The following is a 24,959-nucleotide window of genomic DNA, read 5'->3' as shown; positions in this document are numbered from 1 at the left end:
GGGGCTGCAGAGCCACCCCAGCCCAAGTCCTCCAGGTGGGTGGCTTTGTCACTAGTGGGGATCTGAAATTAGTAGTGGTGCTACTTCCCATAGGCACCACGTGGGGTGTTTCCCAAGGAACCAAGGATTGATGGAGTTTTGAACTGTTTTGCCTTACCAGAGTTGTGGGGCCAGTAAGAGAAGGAGCCTTGAAGGCTCTGTTATTCACTTCCTGAGGCAAATGAATATCTAAATCCTGTGCTGTTACTCAAATTCTGCAAAGAATGGAAAACAAAACACTTGTTTGGAGCGATTACCTCTTAACATGTTGAACTTCAACCGTGGTGAATTGTAAAATCTGTTTCTAAACTGGACAAAATCATCCTTTATGCCTCTCTCTTATTGCTGGAGCATCTGTTGTCACCTCAGCCTGAGCTCTGTAACCATGTGGTGGTGTTTGGGGTTTTTTTTCTACTCCCTTCCTCATTTCCTTAAAAAGCTGATTCATTGTGATTTATTGGGTACAAACTACAAAGCTAAGTATTTTTCAGGATGTAAGTTGTAGTGGTTGTGAGAAGGAATGAGACTATAATTCTCTTCCACTTTATTTTACTTAGGTATTTTCAGAGCGGAGGGTAGGATGTATTCTTTCCATTAGACCTCTCCTTTCTTAATCACCATTCCCTAATTAATTCCCTGGTTAAATATAAAGCAAGCATTAGCTTTGAATAATGTTTTCCTGTGTGATTAAGTAAAGAAGAATTCCTTTCTTTTGTATGATGACTCATTGCTGGGGGATCTGGAGGGAGCCTCAGGGTGGATATTTGAGACTTTGGTCCCAGGTGCTCTCATACCTCTGAGCTGTGTTTGCTGTCAGTCCAGAGGTGGGAGGCAAAGGTGATATCACATATCAGCTGAATACAAAGAAAATTGTCTCTCTTGTGAAACCACAGCTTTGGTTTCTCCTGGTGGAAAACTGACTCTGGCTCACAGAAATGCAAATCTGGAGACAACACACGTACAGCGAGGAAAAATGTAAATTACTGTTCTCACTGGCACAGAGTCTGTAATATCTCTTGTTTCATGATGCATTTTCTTTGAGGTCCAAGCTGACTCAAAAATGTACCCTCTCTTTTCACCCAGCATCTTCCAGTTCCCCCCCCTGCACCAGTTTGCAAGCCTTTGTCTTGTAGCAGTACAGCTGTGTTGGGCCGCACCATAAACCACATGTTTGAAAGAACCGAGGTTAAAAATGAAAGGCTCTGGGTCAAAAAAGGAGGTTATAGTAAATGAGGGCATGGCAAAGAGGCAGGGCAAGGTTTAAGCTGGCCAAGCTTATTTTGCTGCTGAAGAAACATTGTTTAACTCTACCCAGATAATATGACTCTTTTTTTTCTACTGTAGTAGCGCATGGCGTTAATTTTTAGCTCATGGCATTAATTTTTAGCTCAAAAGGCAGTTTTAAGAACAATTCTGGGTTCAAATGTTGCTCATAGCTCAAGGTGAGAAAAAGAGTACAGCTTTATTAACATGGCAGCAAGGAAAACATATGGAATATGTTTCATATAATGACATGAGAATGCTTATCATTTGACTGCCAGAACAGTGAACGCTACAACGCGTAATCTCCGGGTGCTGAAAAACAGCCATCTAAAAACACTCTTGGTTTTGATAAAAAGTTCAGCAAACAGAAATCCCACTGATTTTTGTTTTCCTTTTCATTTGTTTTACAGGCCTTTCCCTGTATTTCAACCGGAATTTATGGTAAGTAAGACCTTAGATGTCGCTTTTTCTTACTCGTTTTTCCCCATTACTGCTATTTCAAACAGTGATGTTTCATATCAGATGCCTCATCAGTCATTTTGGCTTGCCAGTCTATTTATCCTGTGTTAAATAACAGAGATCCAAAGCCCTTGGCTGTGACTGGATACTGGTGTGCTGGGAAGTGGGATGCTGTTGTGCAGCCCTTAGCAAAACCCTCAGAGCCTGTGAGCCAAGACCTGCAACTGTGATTACACTTCTGCAGTAACTCTTAAACACACTGCTGTGGCTTCAACAGGGAAAAATAGGGGTCTGGCAAAATTTTCCATATAGAAGGAAAACAAGCAAGATGCCACAATGTCCAAGACTGGAGGGAGGGAAAAAAAAAAAAAAAAGATGTTTTTCTCAAGCCAATTTGCTGGAATAACACGGAATTGTCTTAGCTCCCTTGAGTTGTGCTTCCACACTTTTATTTTATTAATTTACATGCAAATTAATATTGCCTGAAGGAACTGGAAGGAAAGGGTTATTATAAAAGTTCATCACTTGCATTGTTGTAGGGTAATCCATCACTAATAGTCAACTGGTTTTTGGTTGACGTTGTGGAAGAAGTGGGCATGATATTTGTAGGAGGAAAAAGACAAGCAGTTCAATATTTAGGAAAAAAAATGGAGAAATTTGAGAGGACATGCAAATTACAAAGAGGCAAATATATATATTTTTTTTAATTTAGCGATAACCTAAGCTGCTTTTTCTTTCTTTTAGGTTCAGTAAGTGCATAGAAATGCTTGTAGATTTTATAACTTATACAATTTAAAGTTTTTAAATAAGGATGCTTTAAAGAAACATATGGATGCTCCATCCTTGGAAGTGTTCAAGCCCAGGTTGGATGAGCCTGGTCTCGTGGAAGGTGTCCCTGCCCATGGCAGGAGGGTTGGAATGAGATGATCTTTAAGGTCCCTTCCAACCCAAACCATTCTATGATTTTATGCTAAACGGCAATAAATAAAAGGAATATTTAGGGTTGCTTCTTCTTTTTCAAGGACATCTTATTTAAACGTTTCTGAGGATTATAAATCTGAATTAGGATTCAGAAGGTAGAATCTAATTTACTTTAGGTGCCGTATTCTTTTCTACTTGAACTGCACTTTCATTGTTGCAGAAGAACATGCAGATGCCGTTTCCACTAACACTAGAATTGGCTGAATATGAATCTGGTTTCAGATAAAGCTCTGCCTTGATTTTCATCTTTGGTCCCCCTCTTGAACTTTGAGGGGAGCTCTGCATTTTAGTCCTTGACTCATTGGCTTAAATCTTGATCTTTTACACAGACACATTTTTGTTATTATGTTACAGAAACAAGCAAGACATGGTGTAAATATATATGGAAATTAGTAGTAAGTGGGATGTAAAAATAATAATAGTTCACTTTATTTTAGAATTGACCTAGTTAATAGAAAAGGTCTCAGCAGGTGAGGAATATGGTTCCCTGAAACCAGTAAAGAAGGTTGGAAAGGATCTCTGGTAGGAATCATGAGTTAATGTTATTTATTGGAGGCTTTTCTTGAAGGTAGCTGTGGCATTAGTGAAACATTATATAGTGTGGCAGATGCTTTTTTTTTGTAATTGCTTGCTGTTTTCACCATTGCAAATTAATTAAGATGCATTTCTGCTAAAATACTGTTTTTCTGAGGCTGCTGCTTTTTTTTTTTTTTTTTTTTTTTGTTTTTTTGGGGGTTTTTTTTTTTGTTTTGGGAATACAATTTCTAATCGATTGTACTGTTTACATTTTAATAAATACTTTATATTCCTCAATTAAAAAAAAATTTCCTTCTTTACAAACTCTCAAATGCACTGCCTGAGAGTAAGTAATTAAACAGGCAGCCCTGCGTCAGGCTTCAGGTGTCAATATTTTCAACAATATTTGATAGCAGTTGCATTGCTAAAACTATGCTCTGTGTGATGTGTTTGCGGTGTAAAGTACACCCAAACCCCACTAAACTATGCTTTCATCTTTCTGGTTTTGTTGGGGTTTTCCCCTTTATCCATGCACATTCCTTTAGATAAAGGCAGTGTCTAGACAGGCAAGTGGATCAACCTCATTCCTGGTGGCCAAGCTGATTTAGGATATCTTTGTGCTGTGCACGTAACACTGGACTCTCACAATGAAGTGTTTTTGAAGGAACATACGGTGTTGATTCCTCACCTCAGATCCATATGAACAAATGCTGTCCCTTCAGAATCCCTTGGCTCATAATGGAGTTTCTCCTCCAAATGGAAATGGAGAAATTAGCAAGAGATCAACTGAGTGTTTCCAATTTGAGAATCTGGATTGAGTTCTGCTCCAGACTCTTGTAAATGCTTAGATTGCTCACCTTTACTCTTATCGTAAGGAGAGAGTGGTCACACTTCTCTGGAGAGCCGTCCTTTCCTGTTTGCATCACTGCAGAGCGTTCCTTTACTCCCATAAAAAGGGAGCTGGGAAGAAATGAGCAAGCACGGCTCTTTCTGAGGTCCTGGCAAAGGGCAGATTGCTTTTCATGAATGAGAATGGGAAGGGTGCTGGATAGAGGGGAGGTCTGCCTCTCCTCCCCAGACACTCTCCTGATGCTTCATCTCCACCCGTCACTCTGTGGATGTTCCAGCTTGAACGAGTTACAGCCCTGAGAAGGCCTTTTGCCATTAAGGCCCCGTGCCAGGAGTCAAAACTCAGATTTTAATGTGCTGGCAACAAATTCACTCACAAGGGATCTCTCTTTTAGAAGTCTGATATCTTCAAGTGAGGGGGGCTACATCTTTATAAAATGACATAGAAAGCAACCAGTGCTGAATGTTTGTAAGGACTACAAAACAACTGAGGGTCTACCCACAGGCACTTCGGGGGGAAAATAATTTCCTAAGAGATCCGTAATTCCTAGTATCTTTTCCTAAGAGATCCCTGTCACCTTTAATAAGCTTATAAACTGCTAATCAGTCTAAGAAAGCAAAGGTTGTGAAGACTCATATCCCCATGGGTCCCTGGGTTACTCTCTCCTGTTGCAATAAATGTTTTCATTTATAGCAAGAGTGTGAAGTTTCCTAAATAAAACTGCTTCAGGGGAAGGACTAAAGATTTGCATCCCTCCCATGGCATTAGGGAGGTACTGGAGTATCTAGCTCCACATCCTCAGTAGCTGTTTATCAATACTCAGACAGGAGCCACAGTGCAGTCTTAACCTTATCACACTTCTTTTCCCGAGACCTGCTAGACTTCTAGGAATTTTCTTATATTTTGTCTCCTTTCCCTTTTTAGAGCAATTTTACTATCTGAAAAAAAAATTGAAAAAGGGATAAAAAAGATCTACAGACAAATCTATATTTAGTTCAGAGGGTACAAAGTGTTATTTTAAGCTGTAGTGTGTCAGATTTTCATGTTATTCCAGTGGATCACCATTTAGACATCCACTTTCCTCATAATTACCATCTTGTTATCTCTGAGGTACTGCCAGAAGAGAGGGGTGAAAAAAAAGCCAGTTTCTTTAGCAGATTTTATGGAAGAACACCTCATCATCATGTCTTTAAGAAGGTATCCAGAAATCCTGGTGTTTGCAGCCTGCAAAGTGAACAAGGATCTCTGATATGGTGCTACAAACCTTCTGAGCCACAAAATTAAAACAAGGCTCCGCAGATGGATGTGAGGAGGCAGAAATTTTCATGTTTTTCACAATACTCTGTTGAGAGATAATTATGGGATAGGCTACATATGGAAGGAATTGAAGATGTTACAGTCTACACACACCTATTTGTTACCTCCTTACTGTTATTTTACAGTAATAGTTTGGCTTCTGTTCCTAAATACTTATGTTGGCAACATAAGCTGCTCTCTGGCAACAGAAACAGGTATTTATATGTTATTTTAAACTTAAGGGTGGAGGGAGAAAGAAACTGGAGGAAAAAAGATGGAATTCTAAGAGAATTCTCCAGTTGGTGTGTATTTTTGTCTCTACATCAATTTGGCTGTATGTTTTACCTTAGCTTGCTTTCATGAAAATTATGTCAACTATCCTTTCCAAGAAAAAAGATAATGGCAGCTCTTAGTTTTGTCGTGAATTTATATTTGCGTTTCTTTTAAATAAAACAGAGAGAGAGAAAGAAAAAGATCAAATGCCATGAAAGTGCAGAATGTCTGTGGTGATTTTGGTGGCGGAAACATACTGTTTCACCACCTCTTGAACACCTTTATTACATTGGAGTGAGTCTTGTTTCTTGTAGAATCGGGCCACTTGCAAGGTTTAATTTACTATGTGTTGCTAAAGGGGAGTCTGAAAAGGAAAAAAAAAAGTAGGGAGTGTGTACAGAAAATGGCAGCATATATTCTATTCTCAAGGGAGGATGCAAGGAGGTAGCAAAGATCCTCTGCTCTGCTTTGTATCTGGGGGGAGAGGTCCCTCAGTCTTAGTGCTGGCTCGTGTCACCTCTGTCCTGACCCCCAGTGCATCCTCAGTGTCTAAAGAATGATTCATTCTGCCAGTCCACAGAGAGCTGGGAGCGTATCCATCAGCTCTTCTCTCCGTGAGGTGATCCAAGATAGATTATAACAAGGGATTAACCGACAGGTGCACTGCTGAAGGATTATAAAAGCCCTCTGAAAATCTGAATCAGAAGACTAAACCAAACATTTTCAAAGGCAGAATAAATTCCTGACACGGGGGCTAAAGGTTGAGGCCATCTATTTCCATCTTTCTCATCTGTTTTTTTCTCATTTTTCTGTTGGCGTTTCATTTCTAGGATAGATATTTCTTCAGTGAGCAATAAGGGTGGCACTGTCGTCTTGCCAAGGAAGGAGTTAGCTGCAAAATTTTCAGAGCCTCTATACACAGATGTGTAATAAGTAACCATGAAGCAGTCTTGTATTTATCTCCAGCCTGGTGCTTTGAGTCCTTGTAACCATCAAAAAGGCCTGGTGTGTTTTACATGATCATCAGCATTTGGATATCGTGATGTGAATTAAGGTGACTGAGGAAAATGGATATTATCACATAAATTCTCTGTGATGAAAAAGAAAAATAATCCAGTGGGTCACATAAGGAAAGTTCCCATTAAGAAGATTTTCATAACTAAGCCAATTTTTTAACTTGATCAGCAGCTCCTCATCCCTTAGCTCAGAACGCATCAACTTTTTTGACACCATGTGGTTTTAACAGATATTTTTTGTAACTCTTTGGGGAGCTAATTGCATTTTGTTATTTACTCCATAATTGGCATAATGTAATATTTAAGGGAAATGAAGATATATGAGAACTCATTCTTTGAAGCTTCTTGTGGGACTGATCACTAGTTAACTGAGATTATTATTAAAATTAATAATAGTAGCAGCTATGAAACGACTATTATAATATTCAAGTAATCCTAGAAATCTAATTACTACTTGTATAAAAATTTGTTGCATGCATTATTTAACAGTGTTCTTATTTCAGACAGTGTAGTGTCCGTGATACTAATTGGTTTCTTCCCATAATTTAAATGCTAAAAAAATTATGACAGGAAAGTGTAAATCAATGAGCTCTTGACAGTCTAAAATTAGCATTCATACAATGTCTTTAGCAAGGAGAAGCTCTAACTTGATTCCAGACGAGAGACTTAATAAGCTCTCTTTTTCAGTGGAAATTGGCATTTTATGGATAATGTAGTTAAACTATCTAGAATTTTATCTCTTCTGAAGTTCTTGCTGACTGGTCCAACTAAGAGCATTTCCCCCGAACACTACAGGACAAATCCTGTCCTTCATTAAAATGGTGATTAGTGACCATCCTTAAAAATTTCCCTTTTAAAGCCCAAACTGTTGAACACTGGATACTCAGTTGCCTCATGGCCTTTCTTTTTCCATTTTCTCTTTAGGAAGAGATAGAAAGTCTGTGTAGTTGCTTTTTTCTTTTTAAATTATATTTATATATATTCATATTTTATACATATTTATTATATATATATTACTATATTAATTGTCCCCTTCAATCCTGCAACATCTGCCTATGCTCTTTAACCTCACTGTTTGGGTTCTACTCTGCAAGAAACAATTATTTCTGTGCTCCCTTGCTCTTCTTTCATAGTGTCTTACATGTTGAAGCTCCAAGCATGGCTCTAGTTGCTTTTGCAATGAGCCCTATAAATGTCTCCAGAGTGTTGAGGAAAAGCCAGTAACATCTCCAAAGGCATCATAACCACGTCTCACTTTGGACACTTTCCCCCTTTTTCCTTTCACTTTTTATATTATTTTTTGTCAGGCAAACTATTCTGCAAAACATGAAAGAGTTGGAAAAGCTTTCTGGTATTCAGAAAGCATATTGGTGATATGAACAGGGCTTCAGCTGGTCAGATATATTATTTGTTTTTGTATTTGTGGTTTTCCATTCAAAGAATTAGGAATGTCTCAATTACTGTGATGAAAGTTAAAACTCTATATTGTTGTATACCAACAGAATCACTTAATTCCCGTTTATAAATTTTCCTAGCTGATGCCAACAAGATAATCTGATGTGTTTGTTCTGTGGCTTTACACTCCGGAAAAGCTAAAGCTCTTTGAAGCTAATTTGTTAAGAAATGAATTGAAGTAAGAAAATAAAGCCATATAGACCTTATCCTCGAGACATTGCATTAACATGATACATGAAGTTTAAAATATTTCTTGGTAAAAGGCCCAATTATCGCTATCCAAATTTTTTTCTTTGATGTAATCTTGCCCCTTCCCCCAGTAAAGAGCATGTCTCTGAAACTTAACTTGGAGCCCAATCCATTAGTGAATGCCACTGTGTTGTTGTAGGTGTCTTTTAACCATACTCGTGATTAGATGTAGTGTGAAAACATAGTCATTAGAAGGATATTTTTTTATGCTTTCCCCATTTCTACAGAAAATGTATTTGAAGTATGTTGCCTCCGAGTTTTAAACACATTGTGAAAAGACAGACAGCTAGTTTAATGGTTTCAGTCAAATTTCACGATGCAACTGAGCTTCCTTGAAAGGAGGAACTTAATATAAAATTAATCTAGTTAGGGAAGAATAGATATTATCTTGACAGCTGTAAAACTACTCTTGGGTTTGAAAACTTGCTCTAGAGGTGATGTGTGTCACGTTAGCAGTGATTTCATTTACCTGTGCACTTTGACATAATTAGTTTTGCAATCTTAGTTGTACAACACACATTCTGCATAATCTAGCAGCTAGAAAAAGATCTGAAAAATACGTAGAGAAAGATTTTTAGTCCTAGATCATCACCCACAATCATTTTATCTGGAGTTTACAAATATAAGCTGCTAACAAAAGGAAGCTGCCACGAAGCCTGATGAACATGATGCCCTAAGGTTTAGTTTTAGGTAGTCCTGTGAGGACCAGAGAGTCAGACTCAATGATCCTTATGGTTCCTTTCCAGCTTGAGATATTCTGTGACTCTGAGTGTATTCAGTTAATATTGAGTCCTACTCACAGCTTAAAAGTCATTCTATGAGAACAGAATGGTCATACTAGTCTGTGCTCCTGCGTCCTTAAGGAGCTTTGGAAAGCCCTGACACACTAAAGTTGAGTAGGAATAATATTTGTGGTGTCACTTATATCAAATAGTTTTACCACAAAGGTGTTGACAATCTTTTTGAACTTCTGTGGCTGCATTTGATAATAAATGCCTTAGAAAAACAGCTTCTTTTTTTTATTCTTTCCTTATTATTAGTGCAGAGTGATACATCTGGCTGGGTCCACAGAATATTTTGGTGCTGGCCCTTATTTGTCTGATTGTTTTTATTCTCCGTAGCACATGTTGTCTCTTACTGTTTATTTATATGATCTCTATTGTAATGATCCTTGTCAGTGTTGGAGACCCTTAGTGGTACTCCAGTACAAACACAGAAAGTCGCCATATACCTAAATTCGCATTGCCAAGATCGTCCCTCATTCTTTGGTCACTCCAGGAAGTTTGCAAGAAGTATATGTGTGAGCATACTGGGGCATTTAGGTGGCCTGTGAAAGGTGAAAATGTAACTTTCTCCTGAACTGAAAGAAAATATCAACCAAATAGACCTCCTCTTCTGAGTCTCATCAAAGAACCTGAAAGACGAGTTAAAGGTGTTTCTGCCTCTGAGGGTCGTTCACTGTGTTGTCCTTTTCCCTGCATCTTTTTTAGATGGGAATGGTGCCATATATCATTGGAAAGGGCAACTGCCACTGAGGCAGGAGAACAGCAGATGATTCAGTGTGATGAATGACTGATCTGTTTCTAAGCCAGAATCCTGTTTATAAAATGTATTCTGCTGTTCTGCACACCACGGATCTTGTTGGTGGTTGGGTTAATGGAAGGCCACCTTGGGCCTGGAAGAGAATTATTTGTGCCTTTTTGTTTGGGGAATGCATTTAAAGCTGTTTTGTGCCACCAACTGTTGGAAAAACGTTCACCTTTCCTCTGTCTGGAGATGTGATGCCCAAGACAGTGGTATAAAATACAGTGAATTACAACAATGGAAGGAAGCATCTGTTACAGTGGCCTGAATTGTCTTGTGGGAAAAGGGATTTTCTTTTTAACTGGTAATCTCTGAGTTCGTAAAAAATTAAATTTGTACACATGCTTTGAATTTATGCAAATTGAACAATTTACCAATGATTTTATCAGTGCATAAAATGAATTGCATGCATGTGTTATTGGGACTGAGGTGTTATTTCTCAAATTCTGGATTAATAATTATTAATAGAAAATCAGGTTGCTGTGGAATTAATTCATGTTTGATTAATCTATCAGAATCTGATTATTCAGTTTAAGCTAGTTGCCTATATCAATGAAATATTACACAAAGAACATGTAAGGTTTGTTTACTGCAGAGAAATGCAGCAAGAGTCAAAACCTACCTTTCTGTGAGTACCATTGAGGAGAAAGTTTTGATTGCTTTTCAGAGCTTCTGTGCAGAGCAGGATCATTGCTGGGTTTGTTTACTTGGCAGTAATGGTATACATATTAAATTCCCCTCCAGGCTTACCCAGGGTGAGCCGTGCAGAAACAAATGAGCACCTTGTTGAGGAGCGTTAAGTCAGAAGTTCAGTACATCTTAACAAGGTGACTGAGAAAATAAATGTGGACGGGCTTTTTGTGTACCTGCCAGGCAGGCAGGATAGAAGTCAACCACTTACTGAAGAGCTGGTTTGGGCAGGGGGGGAGTCACCTTCTGCTTTCAAATACACTTTGGGTCAGGTTTCTGCTCAATAGAGCTGCGTTCGGTTTATTTCTGAGCTGTCACTGCTGCGAAATAGCAGCGGTTCAAGGGGTGTTCTGTGAGAAGAATAACTGTAATTGGCAATCCATTCCTTCATTTCCATGCAATAGCCAGCCTTGACAAATTAATCACGATCAAATACAGGCTGTGGGAAGGGGGTGACCCACGTAGCACAGAAGAAAAATGAGGCCCTGTGCCGGCGTGACAGACTAATCCTTCAATTCACCCCGTTAGACTGAGCGAGGGGACTTGTTGGTGTGCCTGTCACCTGCACCGCCCATAAACAAACTGTTCACTCTCAGTGATGGGGTTTGGCGGGCGCAATAAAGGTTATGGAGAGCATCCCGACACCTCGTCCATCACTGGTGTGGGACGGGGATCTCCTGGATTAGTCCTCGGGAGGAAGAGTCACAGTGTGGTGGCTTAGAAGATCCTGCCCTGGAGACAGAGCAGCCTAAAAGATGTTCGAGGAGTGATTTTGTGTCTAGTCCCATAGGAACTGAAATGGCTCCTTGGTCTGGGTGGATGTGTTACAGGTAACTGCACAAGAGAGCAAAGATTGGGGTTGGAGCTTAGATGATATTTAAGGTCCCTTCCAACCCAAACCTTTCTATGATTCTCCTATTACTGCTGGCAGGTCTGAGCAGTGATAGCTTCAGATAGGCTCTGAATCTGTCCCAGGGAACAGCATGTAGGTTGGTTCCGATGGAAAGGTAAAAACAGTAGCCTAATTTAAAGGTAAAAACAGCAGCCTTGATTTACTCTGTCAGCTATGCAGAGAACTTGAGATCTTCTGGCAGATGTTTAGATAGCTTTCTTCTCACATACTTCTTGGAATGGTGCAGCATGTGTGTGGTTTCCAGGGTTATATTAGGAATACGAGACCCTATTTGAACTGGCCTCCTCATAATAATATTCTTTACATAAAAATGTTTTTTATTCTATGTACTGCTATGACTTTAGGCTTTCATCTGGTCACTAAAATGGAAACAGAGCTAAATTCATGCTGGAGGACGTTGGTTTCAGAGAAGTTATGGTGGTTTGCACTAGCTGTGAAATATTCTATTGCATTGAGAGGAATAAATGTAGTTGTTTGTAATTGACCCTATTCACTTTGACTCTAACTGAATTGAGCTCAGCAGAGGAGAAATCTGGTTCAATGCATCATACCTTTCTTAAAATGTTCATTTTGGGCAGGGAAGACTTTGTTATCTTACTTTTTCTTGAAAGAGTATCTAGCCCCTTAAAAAGAACATTAAGGTCTGATTTGTAAACGATTTGTATCTCTTTTTGTTCCTTTCAATATATTACTTGCATATGAGAGAATGGAAGTGCTTACTTTCCTATATATTACTGGATGATAAACTGTATCTATCATTTTCCAATTTAGTTTTGGACAATGTCGCATATCATTTTTTTTCTCTTTCCCTTCTCTCTGTGATGTTTGAAAGAATCCTTTAACAGAAATAATGTATAATACTATTTAAAGGGTAGTAATTCACTGTATGTGATGCTGTGGCAGTGGAAGACTTTCTGTCCCCTTCTGTTTTCATTGCTCTCTGGAATACAAACATTAAACCTTCATTTTCAGGGAGTTGAAAGTATCCCATACGGAAAATATAATCTTTCATCACACATTATGACTTGTTTCTGTTAAAAAATAAATTTTGGTTTGCTTAGTCCAATAGGGTAGCATTTCCATATCGCTCACTGATGAAGGTACTTTTCAATATGACTGATTTTATGCTGATCCTGCATGGGAAGAACATGGTTCAGACACCCCTGAGCTAAATAAGAGCCAGTATAAATGTCAGCACAATGTTCTAGCTGGCAGTCAGTGGTGTATTTTCTGCATCCATTTTCTTGTTTCTCAGTTTTGATGATCAAAAGCGTATTTCTAAATTGGAGAAGATGACAGTGTGTGGACTGTTTGGCATTTTGATGAGAAAAATACAGAACAGGAAGATCAAGAATTTAAGATTAAGAAATGGGGACTTCCTTAGGATGAGATTAAATCGACTGTTCCAGCGGTGACCAGTGTGTGGTGTGTAGTTTAAGCTTTATGTACCAGCTCATTATCCAACGTTGGAAAAAAATGGAGTATCGGTTTTATGCAGGATGTGTATCAGGGTAAATTGCCCAGTGTAGGCTGTGAGCTGCAGACAGTGCAATCATAATGGCTTTTGAACTGATGCAGTTTTATGGCTCCAGAGCATTAATCATTCTCTTATGCCCTTAATTACTGTTAGGTAGTTACACTTGTGTCCGTAATAGGTGCTAAACATTCTGCCACTGATAGGTTTTTAACCATTCTTTTTGTTGCAGCAGTAAATGCACTATAGCAGGCTGTTAGGAGTCCAGAACATATTTTTTAGCTGAGTGCCATTAGGAACATTACTGTAAGTCCAAAGACATTTTGAGCTGTATTTGGTAGCTGGCTGTAGTCTTCTGGGTTTGGTTTTTTGTTGGTTTTTTTTTCTGTCTTTAGGAATGAGAGAAAAGAACAATTCTGCTGCTAAGCAGGCATTGCTTAATTAAGAGAGGATGATTTTTGTCCCTTTTGGCCTAGTTTACCAAGCGAGAAAGAAAGCAAAAAGTTGATGCATTTTCCACACTACTAAATACAATATAGAAGAAAACAGTGATGCTACTTAAGTGCTGACCGTGCTGGTCAGTGCTCTACGAATCTTCTGGTTTATATTGCTGTCAACACTGTAAGTTAATATTTACTAGTTTTCAGTAAAGCAATGATATACTCCTTTATGGTAGGCCCTTCCCAAAAGAAGATGTGAGATCCAAAGCTCCCTTCTAATTGAGGCTGCTAGCCACGATGCAGATAATGAGGGTGCATACTGACAATGCTTCTGTGTTGTTCCTAATGAGTATTTCATGTTGTGGAACCTTACACCCCGTCTCTCTATTTTGTGGCTTGATTAATGAGTTGTCACCACTTTATTGACTATAGGTAATCAGAAGCAGTGACAGTGTTTACCCTGATTGACAGCAGAAGTAGAGAATGTACAACCGACAAACCTGAGTTGACAAGAATCTCTGACTGTTTAATTTATGTGCACACACAAAGTTTTATGAACTTCCCATATGTATTTTCAGTTCATATTTTTCAAAATTGTGCAGAAGTGGCATGAAAATGTTTAACTGCTCTGCTATTGAAGTTCCTTAATAATTCCAGCATATTCAAAATTGTCTCACCAAGGGCAGTCAGTGATGTTCTGGCTGTGGAATTTGATGCATTTGGTGGTAAAGAGTGAACTTCCAAATCCTTTCTTAACTTAATTCACGTTTTCAAGATTCTCTTTCCTAGTCATTGACCTTCTTCTGAGTTTCCCATGTTGATTACATGGCATTTATGCTGACCTTAAGTAAGCTGAACACTTTCTGAAAAGGAATAGATAGAAACATTTCTCCATCAGCACTAATGCCAATAAAACATAGGCTTGAAGTTCATAAATGTATATTAAGTTTAAATTACATATGATTTCAAGAAATTATCTACTTCAAAAAAATTACATTTGATAACAAATTATGTTTACTTGATAGACCAATTTCCACAAATCATTGACGTTTCATGGTATCAAAGCTTTCTGCTAGAAAGAGGTCACCTTGATATTTGCACTGAATATATTTCAGTCTTGGCTCCACATTTTATCATTATTGATGTCTTAAATTTTCTCTTACCTCCACAATTTTTTTTAATCTACTTATTTTTATTATTTGTTTTTATGACTCTTACTGTCAACATATTTCACTGGTTTTCTACTTACTAAACAAAATGGTTCTGCCAGAATTTCATGTGTAGCCTTAATTTTGTAACTTTTAATGTACGATCTGTGCTATTTAGGTAACTCTGTATTTATTGCTTGTTTCTGTCACTGCCTACTAAATACATTAATGTCTGTGGATCTCTAAATTATAAGGCTCCTCTCTTCCTTAAAATGTCAGGACTGAAGATGAAACTCTCTTCCTATTCCTTCACAACAAATCTAAATATCCACTTAGTAAACACAGGGAGATAATCATGGGCTTCAATCCAATCCTGAATTATCTGTCTAATTTTCAGCACTTCAGGCAGTATCATCACAGTAACACACATTGGATGCAGTTGTTTAAATGACACGTTGCTTTATAAAAAAACACCAAAGCCACCCCCACCAAAACACCCAGACAATCCTATGTCTTGGCTACTCCAGTTCCACTTGCTGTGAGGTTGCTCACCCCACAGCCACTCCAAGCCAGGACTCATGACTTCCTCAGGTTTGTAAGTCCACCTCCTCGCTCATCCATTTCAATCCCGAGGAGGGGTCTGGATAAAAAAACCACCTTGACTGAAGGTGTTTTTTTATCCCACAGTCTATCCCACAGGTTTGGACCAAAGCAAAGGATGTCCACACAACCGTTTCAACCACCAGCGTGGGGTAACTCCTGGGGGACAGGGATATGGCAGTAGCATCTTCATTTGTTAAAACTGGATTTAGAAGGTGATGTTTTTCCACGCTCTAAACTTGTTTTGTTAAAACTCATTTGTGAGCTTTTTCATTTGTTTACTGGATTTTCAAAAGTACTTCCTTTTGAAGCATCAGTTCTTTTTCAGTGTGTTCCTGGTGGTATTATCTCACTTTTACATACACAACACATGAGAAAGGTAGATGTGGAATCTGATGGGAACTGATAGGAAACAAGATTCATATTAAAATTTCAACATAAGAAATGTCCCAGAAGCTCACACATTCACTGTTTCCTCCTTTGACTTAGCCCTGTTTTTGCACACTAACTCTTTCAAATTTAAGAAGTTTTGAAATTGTTTGAAAAAGTTAGTCTGACTGCTAACCTTAGCATTTTTTTCTTCTTCCTGCTTTTTCAATCTGTATAGAGGATTTTTTTCTAAATTTCTACCAGAGAGGGGGTTTCTTAATTCGACTTCGTTTCCCTTCTGTGTTTGCATGAACTCAGATAACCTGAAGCAATTAGTCTTTCTATTTGTTCAAATTGTGTCTTCAAAGTTTAATTGTAATCTCCTTATTTCTAAGAAATACAAATCCTTCTTTGACCCTTCTGAATTTTGGAGACCTTTCTTTCATTTGGATGTCCACCACTTTATTTCTCTACTCCTAGAATACTTTTAAGTATTGGGTGCTTGTTATTGGGTGGTTTCAACATGGCTTGATTATTATCTATTACAGTACTAGTATAATTTCTTTTTATTTATTCTTAACTGACTTTTATGGCAACTTCACCTTTGCTTTTTGAAATAATTTTAAATAATAATATTCAGACTTTCAGTAATGCCACAAACTTTGTTGTTCTTTTTCTGTCCCCAGGTAGTTACTGTAAATTCAGCGGCTTGTATTTGCATCAGCACCAACTTGCATGAGATTATTTTGCAAAGTTCATATATAATTATGTATAATTCAAATAAGCATAGGTATTGATCTCATTGGGTTTGACTCCTCAGTGCTGTGAGTTTTCCTGCTTTGCTGTGGAAGTCCTTTTTTTATCAATTGATCTATAAAAATCAACCTTGTTTCTTGTAGAATGATGATCTCTTGGTCTTGTAAATCTAACTGGAAAAGTCTAATTAGAATTGGTGTGTGTGTGTCCCCAAATACCTTACACTGGTATTTTTAATAGTTAACAAATAGCTCTCAGAGTTGTTTTTCACAGGTTTTTTTTCCCTCTCACTCACAGGCACTGTTTCACCCTTTCTCGATTCTGACCCATACAGTGTTAACTTTCCCTCCTTCATGCAGTTTTGGGTTTTTTTACTGGTTTCTGTATCCAGAGATGTGGGACCCTGTGCTGTGGAGGTCGGTGTTTGCATATCAATAATTCACTGAAATAATCCCAGCCTGACTCAATATTGCAGTGGGTTTTTTTGCAATCTGGAGATGTGCAGCTGTCAGGATAATGCAAACTATCTTGAGACTAATTGTACATGTAGAGGGAATCCTTTGATAAAATTAATGGAAATCAAATTGCCTAAAGCCGCTCCCTAAGCTCGACTCTAATGCCTACATTTAGTTTTGATTATGTAACCAGTTCTTTTGAATTTACCCACCTTCGTTTTATGTATCCCCCAATTAAAGGTATTTTCCCTCACTTGCTTAATAATCGATGAGGTTTCTCTGTGCAGCGCATTTAATGTTTTTCCATACACCTTCTGCTAGTCTACCTGTGTTTCCAAGAGGATTAGTTGTGTTTGGCTGTGGAGTGGAGCACAGAGGTCTGCCTCAAACAGGTACTTTTCCCCAAGCATAGTGTGGATCATCTCATGCCGACCATACACGTAATGTAAATTTAATAAAGCACTGGAACAAACCACCCCTTTGCTGCCACATGGCCACATTTACAAGGAAATTGAGGTGGGAGGTCAATTTGCACTTAAAAACTACTGTTGGAGATGCCTGGGTTCTTAAGTGAAAGCCTTTAAATCTTGCTTGTCTGACAGGTGGTAAGAAATTTACACTTAAATTGTCCAGATCAGCTTCTGATTTGTACCGCGTTGTTGGAGAAAAGAAATTTCTTAGTCTTCCAAATCCTTCACTGCTTGATCTGACCAACCATAGCATCGGCTCCTTTGTTTGAAATCTGGGCATTGCTTCTGACTACAGTAATTGTCATTGCTTTTTCTCCTATCTCAGTTTGAATATTGTTCCAAATTACTTGAAAAACACGTGTGTTTGGATTTTTAAACACGGGTGTTTGGGTTTTTTGTTTCCTCCTGAAGAGTGGCATCTCACAAAATGGAATCATTTTACTTTAAGGCCTGATTTACCAATGCTGGTCTAACCAGAAATGTTGACGTTTGTTAGACCTTTCTAAACATTAGGAACTCCCATTCCTTGCTAAAATAGAACATTTGCTCGTGTGATGCTTTAAAAATAAATTAAAAAAACCTCAACACACTGACAGCTTATTGGAATACATGTTGAAAATGCTTTTTAAAACAAGTGTTAGTAAGACCTAAAGTTCACATCAAGACTAAACTGGATTTGAATTTCTGGGATTCAAAGTGCCATTAACTAGTTATTTAATTTCCTTTTTGATTGAAGTATGCAAGACTCAGTAAATGCATAATTGTGAGTGAAATGCAAATTAGAGTTGTTAGCAGAAATCGTATTTTTAATAAATACTTGTTTGACAATTATTGCACTGTGATCTTTTGACACGCAGAAGAACCTGATGAGATCTGGGTTACCTTGTTGATTGACTGATGGTGTTGGGTTTAAAAGGCAACTGATGCTGGGGGAGATTGTCAGTCGAAAGAAGTGCTGCAGTGAGGGCATGCTAATGTGGGTATATATAATTAGCACATGAGTAAATGAGACCTTAAAAACAGAAAGGGGGTGGAAGAGAGTCAAGGTTTTCCAAAAGATTAGGATATTTTTGTATTTTACTCATTAATGGTTTATTTTACACTCTTAAGCATTTGAGGTCTTCCTGAGAGCACTGAAAGTGTTGTAACCAGGCAGCTTCGCTACAATCAGTTTTAAATTTCAAGTTTTCCTTACGCTTGCTTTAAACCAGTTTTCCCATTAATCCAATCCTGAAACCTTTTCTAATCACATTTCTCCTTTTGTGTATATCGCTGTTATCTCAGAACAAGCAAAAAGAGTTTTCATTGCAGCATTGGGAGAAAGGTTCAAGTGCTGCTGGTAGCTTCCATGTAGTTTTTGTTGACAAAGGTGCTGCAACAGATCCTGAAATGAAGTTAAGTAGAGTAGACTGGCTGATTGCTGATACATACAGTGGCATAAAATCAAATAAGAGACACAGTGACCCTTGCTGCACAAAAAGAAGGATGTGTGGAGCTCACCTCTTGCTAAGCGAATGACTACTACAGAAATGAAGCAGCATCTAGGCAAGGAGGGAAAAATGCTTCCTCTTAAAAAATTAATACATAAAATTGTTGAGATAGTGCAATGATGTGTCAAGTCCAACATCCTGCACAAGTGCTTGTTTTAGCAGCATACAAGTAGCGGGTGTTCAAATAGCATAAAGTGTCTTTCTGTACAGTGAAGAACAAGCCATTAAGCATCAAATATAAAATGCAACCCCCTCTCTGTTCCTCCCAAATGTACTGGCATTTTTGAACTCCAGATTGGCTAGAAATATTTCAGTTTTGAGCTCTTGTAGAGTTCCTAAATACAATAGCTCCTGGTCTGTGTGACCCTTTAGTGTGGTTTATCGCTGCCTGAGGCAAGAATGGAAAAAAACCCCACAGTGTGAATAAACACAAACCAAGAATCAATAATGTATTTGTTAAAAAGACTAAACTAAGTAGATTAAATATGCCAGACACAGTATCTCGCTTTTTCACCCAACCTGCCCTCTAACTTTCTCCTACATATGTCTCTTGGGAAAAAAGATAAAAGAACATCTTTATTACCTATTTTTTCCTTTCTTTTCCTTTCACAAGGAGTCAATATATGTTGTTTCAGCTGATTTTCTTTATGTGCTTCTAGGAAATCCTTGATTTCCCTCAGAGAGGAGATAAGAACAGTGCTTCAGTAGAAATGATGTCTGATTGTTTTGTTTGTTCTTGTACGTGGATGGCCTTCCCCAAGTACTCTGTTGGTTTTAGATAATCCAGCTAGGTCTTTGGGTTGCATCTGTCAGAGCAATTGAACATGGTGGAAGTGATTTAAAGGCTAGAGCTGGGCTGGCAATGCTGTCTGTGTTCTCTATGTGACTTTGTGGTTTTTTTCTATTGCCTGTGTGGGTTTGATTCCTCTGAAATTTCTCAGGCTTTTTATGCTGCCATCTCCCTTCATTTTGCTGTGGTGGCTCCTGTCCATTACACTTGTGTATCCCCAAGTTCTTGTAACTCCTGTCATCATCATATGCTGCCTATTCTACCCTGATATTGCCTCTGTCAGATTCAGCCCCCCTCCCCAAAATCCTGAACCCCACCCTGCAGCGAGACATTCTGTGCTCCCTCCCTCTCCTCCTCTTCCTCCACCTCAACCTCCTGCACTTCAGTGTATTTTCCCTGCTCCTGTTGCCTGCACAAAGATCCTGTCAGCAAGAAGAAAGAGCCTCTCATAGCAATTCCTCCCCTTGTTCTCCTGCCCAGTCTGCAGTGGCAAATATATTAGAAACATCAGAGACTCAGCAAGGAGAGGCACGTCAAGAATATATCAGCTTCAGGCGAGCCTTCAAGTAGAGTCTGTAATCAATAGGAAAACACATTTTCATAGGGAACCAGGCTTTGCAAGGCCCAGGATCATTACTTTATTCCCACTGCTGAGCAGCAGATCTTCACTCAGTGCTTAGAGGCAGTGTGTGTCAAGGAGGGCCTGGGATAAGTGTCAGCGAAGGTTAAGCATCACTGCACTGGGCCACATTTTTTAGGAGAAAGTACCAGTTTCAAGTGGAATTCAGAGTATGTGGGTGTGTGGGGGTTGTTTTTTATCTCTTGTGGCATTAGCAAGGAACTTCGGGAAGGTGGGATTTATTCCCTACACTTTGTTTCACTTGAGAACAACAAGGCATTTTTATTTAAATCACTGGGTAGAATAAATGTTTAACCTTGTTGGAATTGTAACTACACTGAAGCCAATATCCCATTGCTGTGCAATTCAGTGTATGATGGGAGATTTCACAGTTGACTAGTGCTTTACACTTTGTTTCAAATTACTTTGGCTCTGTTATGTTGCCACCCTAAAAACCCAACTTGCTTGCTATATATGGCTAAGTAGAAGATGAAATACTCTGCATTAGGGAACTCATGTACACTTTGAAACCTCTTTCAATTAACATTTCTCTGTAGAACACTTGTTTCTGGAATAGCTCTTCTGGATACGGTGTAGAGTGTGTTTTAAGGAGAATGATGAGCTCAGGACAGCTGCATACATGTGTCTGAACAGCTGTGTAATTTACACAGATATTGCATATACTCTCTAATAGGTAGATTTTATAATTGCCAAACTACCTGCGTTAGTAAATCTTCCACTTGCATTTGCATTGTGTGTACTTTCTCTTACCAGAGGAGAATGCTAATTCCCAGGACAGTGAGATCTTTTCCCTTTCAGTGTTGTGCTGGTGTCTTTCTGCTGTTTCCCCTACTATGCTCAGCTTGAAGCCTTAATGTTCCACATGGGCATTAGAAATTCCCTGACAGACAGAAAAGCTCCATCACACAAAGCAGTAAACAGCACACTATGATGCAGTTTGCTTCCCAGAGTCTCTGAGTATTGCTTGCTATGTTTTTTTTTTACAAGATTGCTAGAGAATCCATTTATCCATGATGTGGTTCCCCTGCAAGCTTTCTCTTTCATAAATGCTGGAAAAATGAACCCAAAACCTTGACTTCTAATAAAAAAATGTACTGAGTGCTGCAGAAAAGTGATATTCTTGCACACATGCAGGTCTCTTGAAGAATGGCAGGATGATAAATCCTTCAGCAAGGTACTCTTAGGGAAGCTCTGTTCCTCCTCAGCAGTCCAAGTGTTAATGCATTTGCACTAAAACTTCAATGCTGATACGTATCAAATAACCCAGTATACTTGACATCTAGTTTTTCTTCAGTGGAATCTTAAGACCTGTTGGTGCAAACCTCTGCTCACATGACTTAAATAATTACAGTGTTTGTCTGTATTCAGCTGACATTTTTAACACAATTATATGGCAAGTATTTTTCCAGTTGATATCGATGTAGCAGAGTGTGAAGTGAAAAGTGGTGTGAAATCATGTGTTTCAGAGAAACAGCAGTGACATGGTTTGTCTTGTATCTCAGCCACCTTTGGGTAACTGACCCCTGTTGAATGCAGCTGTGAGCTGAGTCCAGATGTGCAGCTACAGAGAAGCACCTGAGTTGTAGCTGCTGAAGATGAGTTGCTGTGCTGATCAGACAAGAGACCCCTGTCAGCCAGCACAGCTGTGAGCACACACCAGGCACCTTTTCTGACAGGCCAAGGCTGAGCAAACCCTGTTGTCAAGAGAACCAGTGTATCTCAACCTTGTACTTACCTTGGTTTCATTGGCCTGTGTGAGGTTCATCACGTGCCCTGGTGCCAACACTGACTTAACCAGGGATCACCGAATTACCCAATGCACTTTGGTGAATAAAGAAGAGCTCTCTGTTATTTCAGTTCTCTACCTGCTTTGTGTCACTGTGTCATAGCGGAGACATTCTTTTTCTTGCATTAGATGCTTCTTTTGAGTTCCTTTATTAACCACCTTCCGCCAGCTGCCTCTGTCATGTCAGTTGAATGCAATTGGAAATGATTCTTCAGGAACTGCATGTGGTTTTCTGTTGTCGCTGAATTTTTTCACTCCAGGAGAATGTGAAGGCGTGTCCCTTGCACAGGAGGTATTGAGAAACATATGATGTTTTCTTCAGGACAATGTTTTGTTTATGCATTTTGAAAATTTCTCGTTATCCCTTGATGCTAATTAATTACTCCAGCACAGTCCATGAAGGATACAGTGCATAGGTGCAGCTTTGTTTCTCAGGGTAGCAGAAAGGTTTTTCACAGTACTTACTTTCACTGTCTTTCCTAGAGTTACTTTTTGAGTGGACATCAAATGAGGTTTTCTCTGGCTGAATGAGTTCAGTAAGGCAAGGTAGGTTATTTAGCAGAAGATTCATGGCTCTTCTGTTTAGACTTCAGTGTAGCTCATCCAAATGAGGGCACTTTCTTTCCCGGTTATGAGTTATCCACAAAAATTATCAAGGTAGCACCTTAGGTTGTTTGTCCAATCACAACATGACTATGGTTATTAAAAAAAACCCCAGAGAGAGAGGGAGAGGAGAAAAAAAAAAAGCTCAAGAATAGCAACACAACAAGCTTGTTGGTAGAATACAGCCATCTCTTCTTCCAAACAGGCTGGATTTACGATGGTAATGGGAATCAACCTAGCATGAGTGAATTCATTTTGACTACTAAAATACACTTTTGACAAGATGATTATATGGGATCAGTTGCAAGATTATACTGCTCATTTCACAGCTGAAGGACAAGTGGATGTATTGAGTTAACCCTACCTCAGGCATGCTGGGCTGTGCATCTCATTTGTTTCCTTTCATTGTCATAAGGCTGAAGGACTGTGATCAGTGTATTGTCAATAGCTGGCCTTAACCCACATGACCATAATGAAGCACAGTTATTTACATGTCTGCTGTGATTCAGAAAGCATTTGCAGCACTGGTAGTAATACTGGGTTTCAGAACGAGTATGGAATAAATGCTTAGTGCCTTTTTTCTTTTCTTTCCCCCTTCTTCTTTCCATCTTCTTCTTTCCCTCTTCTTCTTTCCCTTGGAACATCTTTATATTCCATACCATCTGGTGCTGATGATTCCACGTAGCAAGTGCTTGATGCATGGTGGAGATACCCTGTCATACTGACTGCAGAGACAGCCTTCAGTACAGTTCCACATTTTGAAAATGTGACAAGCTACTCAAGCTACTATTTGAAGAGCATCATTTATAGATCAATAAACATATTGGCAAATTTATAAACTTAATACATGGAAGTTATTCCACTTTAACAGTCGTGTTGATTAAGCAGTGGGGCTCGGGGTTGATTTTAGCACACAGGAACAGTCTGCAAACTGTTACATCTTGATATATGCACAAACATGCCAGGGTAGATATTTTTTCCTGAGAAAATATGAAAACACATAATGAGTATTTGTGTTGATGTGCATTTGGTTCTTTTCATGGTTTTCTTCAGAATGAAACCATTAAAACTGGCAAATGAGAATATTAAGCCTGTGATGAGCCTTTTAGAATCCACAGAGAAAGGAGCATGTTTTAAATGAATAAAAACCTGTCTAGCACTTAGGCTGCGCTAACAAAAAATGATACAGACCTTTCTTTTTTTATCAGGATGAGTTGATTTACAGAAAATATTAGGCATCTCAGTTAAACTGACAAATTACAACACTCACCCCTGCAGCTACTGAAGTGAGTTTCTGGATTGACATTTGCTTGTTACTGTTGTAACCTTCCTGTTACAATCTGTTACCATCATCACCTGCTAGATCATATTAAAGGTTGATTATTTAGTACCTATGTTTTGTTAATGGGCTTTTCATGGAGAGGTGGCATTACCTGATCGTAAGTTAAGCATTTTTAGTCAGATGCAGCACTGGATTGAGCACAGTAAAAGAGGCAGATAAAGCGACCAGCATCTCCATAGAATTTGGAGTTCCTGAAATGTGTTTCTATTGGTTTTGTGTCACAAAATCCTTGTTGCACTGTTATTCATTGAAGAACATTGTGCAGGGCCAGGAGTTGGACTCTTATGATCCTTGTGAGTCCCTTCCAACTCAGGATATTCTCTGATTCTGTGAACTACTTGTGTTCATTTTTCAGATACTGCACAGACAAATTAGGCACAGAGTGAGAGAAACTCATAATAGAGTGAATGTTTCTCCTCTGAATCCCCCGAGCACAAAAGGCTGAGCATTTGCACTAGACTGTCTAACAACAGGGAATTCATTGCACTTTTTCTGTACATTGAGGAAACAGGGGAACTTATGTTCTTACCAGTTGGTTTCCAGGGAATAAATACAAAATGTAATGGGAATGTCAGTGTGTATCTCTAGTTACTGTCTTAGTTCTCCTCCACACTCTCCTCCTCTAAAACAGCACATTTATATTGTATCAAATATATCAAAATAATTCTGCCAGGTCCTATCGTGCCTTCTCTGGAAAATTATGGCCACGATGACTGCAAGAACTTGCACAGCACAAAGCTTGTTTTGCCAACCATTTCTCAGGTCAGGGTTAAAATTTCCGGGAATAAGGTGGTAAAGTCCTGGAAAGAGTTCCAGAACCTCGTAAGTTTGAAGGCCTCTTAGAGCTTTCCTAGGCTATCACTGTGGGTAATATCTGTGCAAGGACATACCAAAAGCAGTAGAGTTCAGATGGAGTCTACTTTATGTGATGGTAGCAGGATGGGGTTTTTGGAGTATGGAGGCACAGTCATTCAGCTTAGGGAGTGAGTGATGCAGTTGATATGTCTATAAG

General features: G+C 38.9%; 1 protein-coding gene and 1 long non-coding RNA gene across 4 annotated transcripts in view; one reads left to right on the top strand and one right to left on the bottom strand.

Annotated features, from left to right (window-relative positions):
• MACROD2 (MACRO domain containing 2) overlaps positions 1-24,959 on the top strand; it is an 840,118-nt gene that overhangs the window by 554,136 nt on the left and 261,023 nt on the right. For all 3 annotated transcript variants that reach the window (XM_017818854.1, XM_017818853.1, XM_017818855.1), the window contains exon 7: positions 1,713-1,743. In XM_017818854.1, coding sequence (XP_017674343.1) covers positions 1,713-1,743 — 31 coding nt within the window. The remainder of the gene's footprint in view (positions 1-1,712; positions 1,744-24,959) is intronic.
• On the bottom strand, positions 19,413-22,043 carry LOC108499237. The gene is made up of 3 exons (XR_001875474.1): positions 21,952-22,043; positions 20,967-21,096; positions 19,413-19,592 (listed from the first exon to the last, which is right to left on the bottom strand). It is a non-coding gene; the product is annotated as an uncharacterized LOC108499237 (long non-coding RNA).

This window comes from Lepidothrix coronata, unplaced genomic scaffold, assembly GCF_001604755.1.
Source record: "Lepidothrix coronata isolate B3197 unplaced genomic scaffold, Lepidothrix_coronata-1.0 Scaffold71, whole genome shotgun sequence".
Taxonomy (NCBI): domain Eukaryota; kingdom Metazoa; phylum Chordata; class Aves; order Passeriformes; family Pipridae; genus Lepidothrix; species Lepidothrix coronata.
This window is presented reverse-complemented; position numbering and strand designations above follow the sequence as displayed.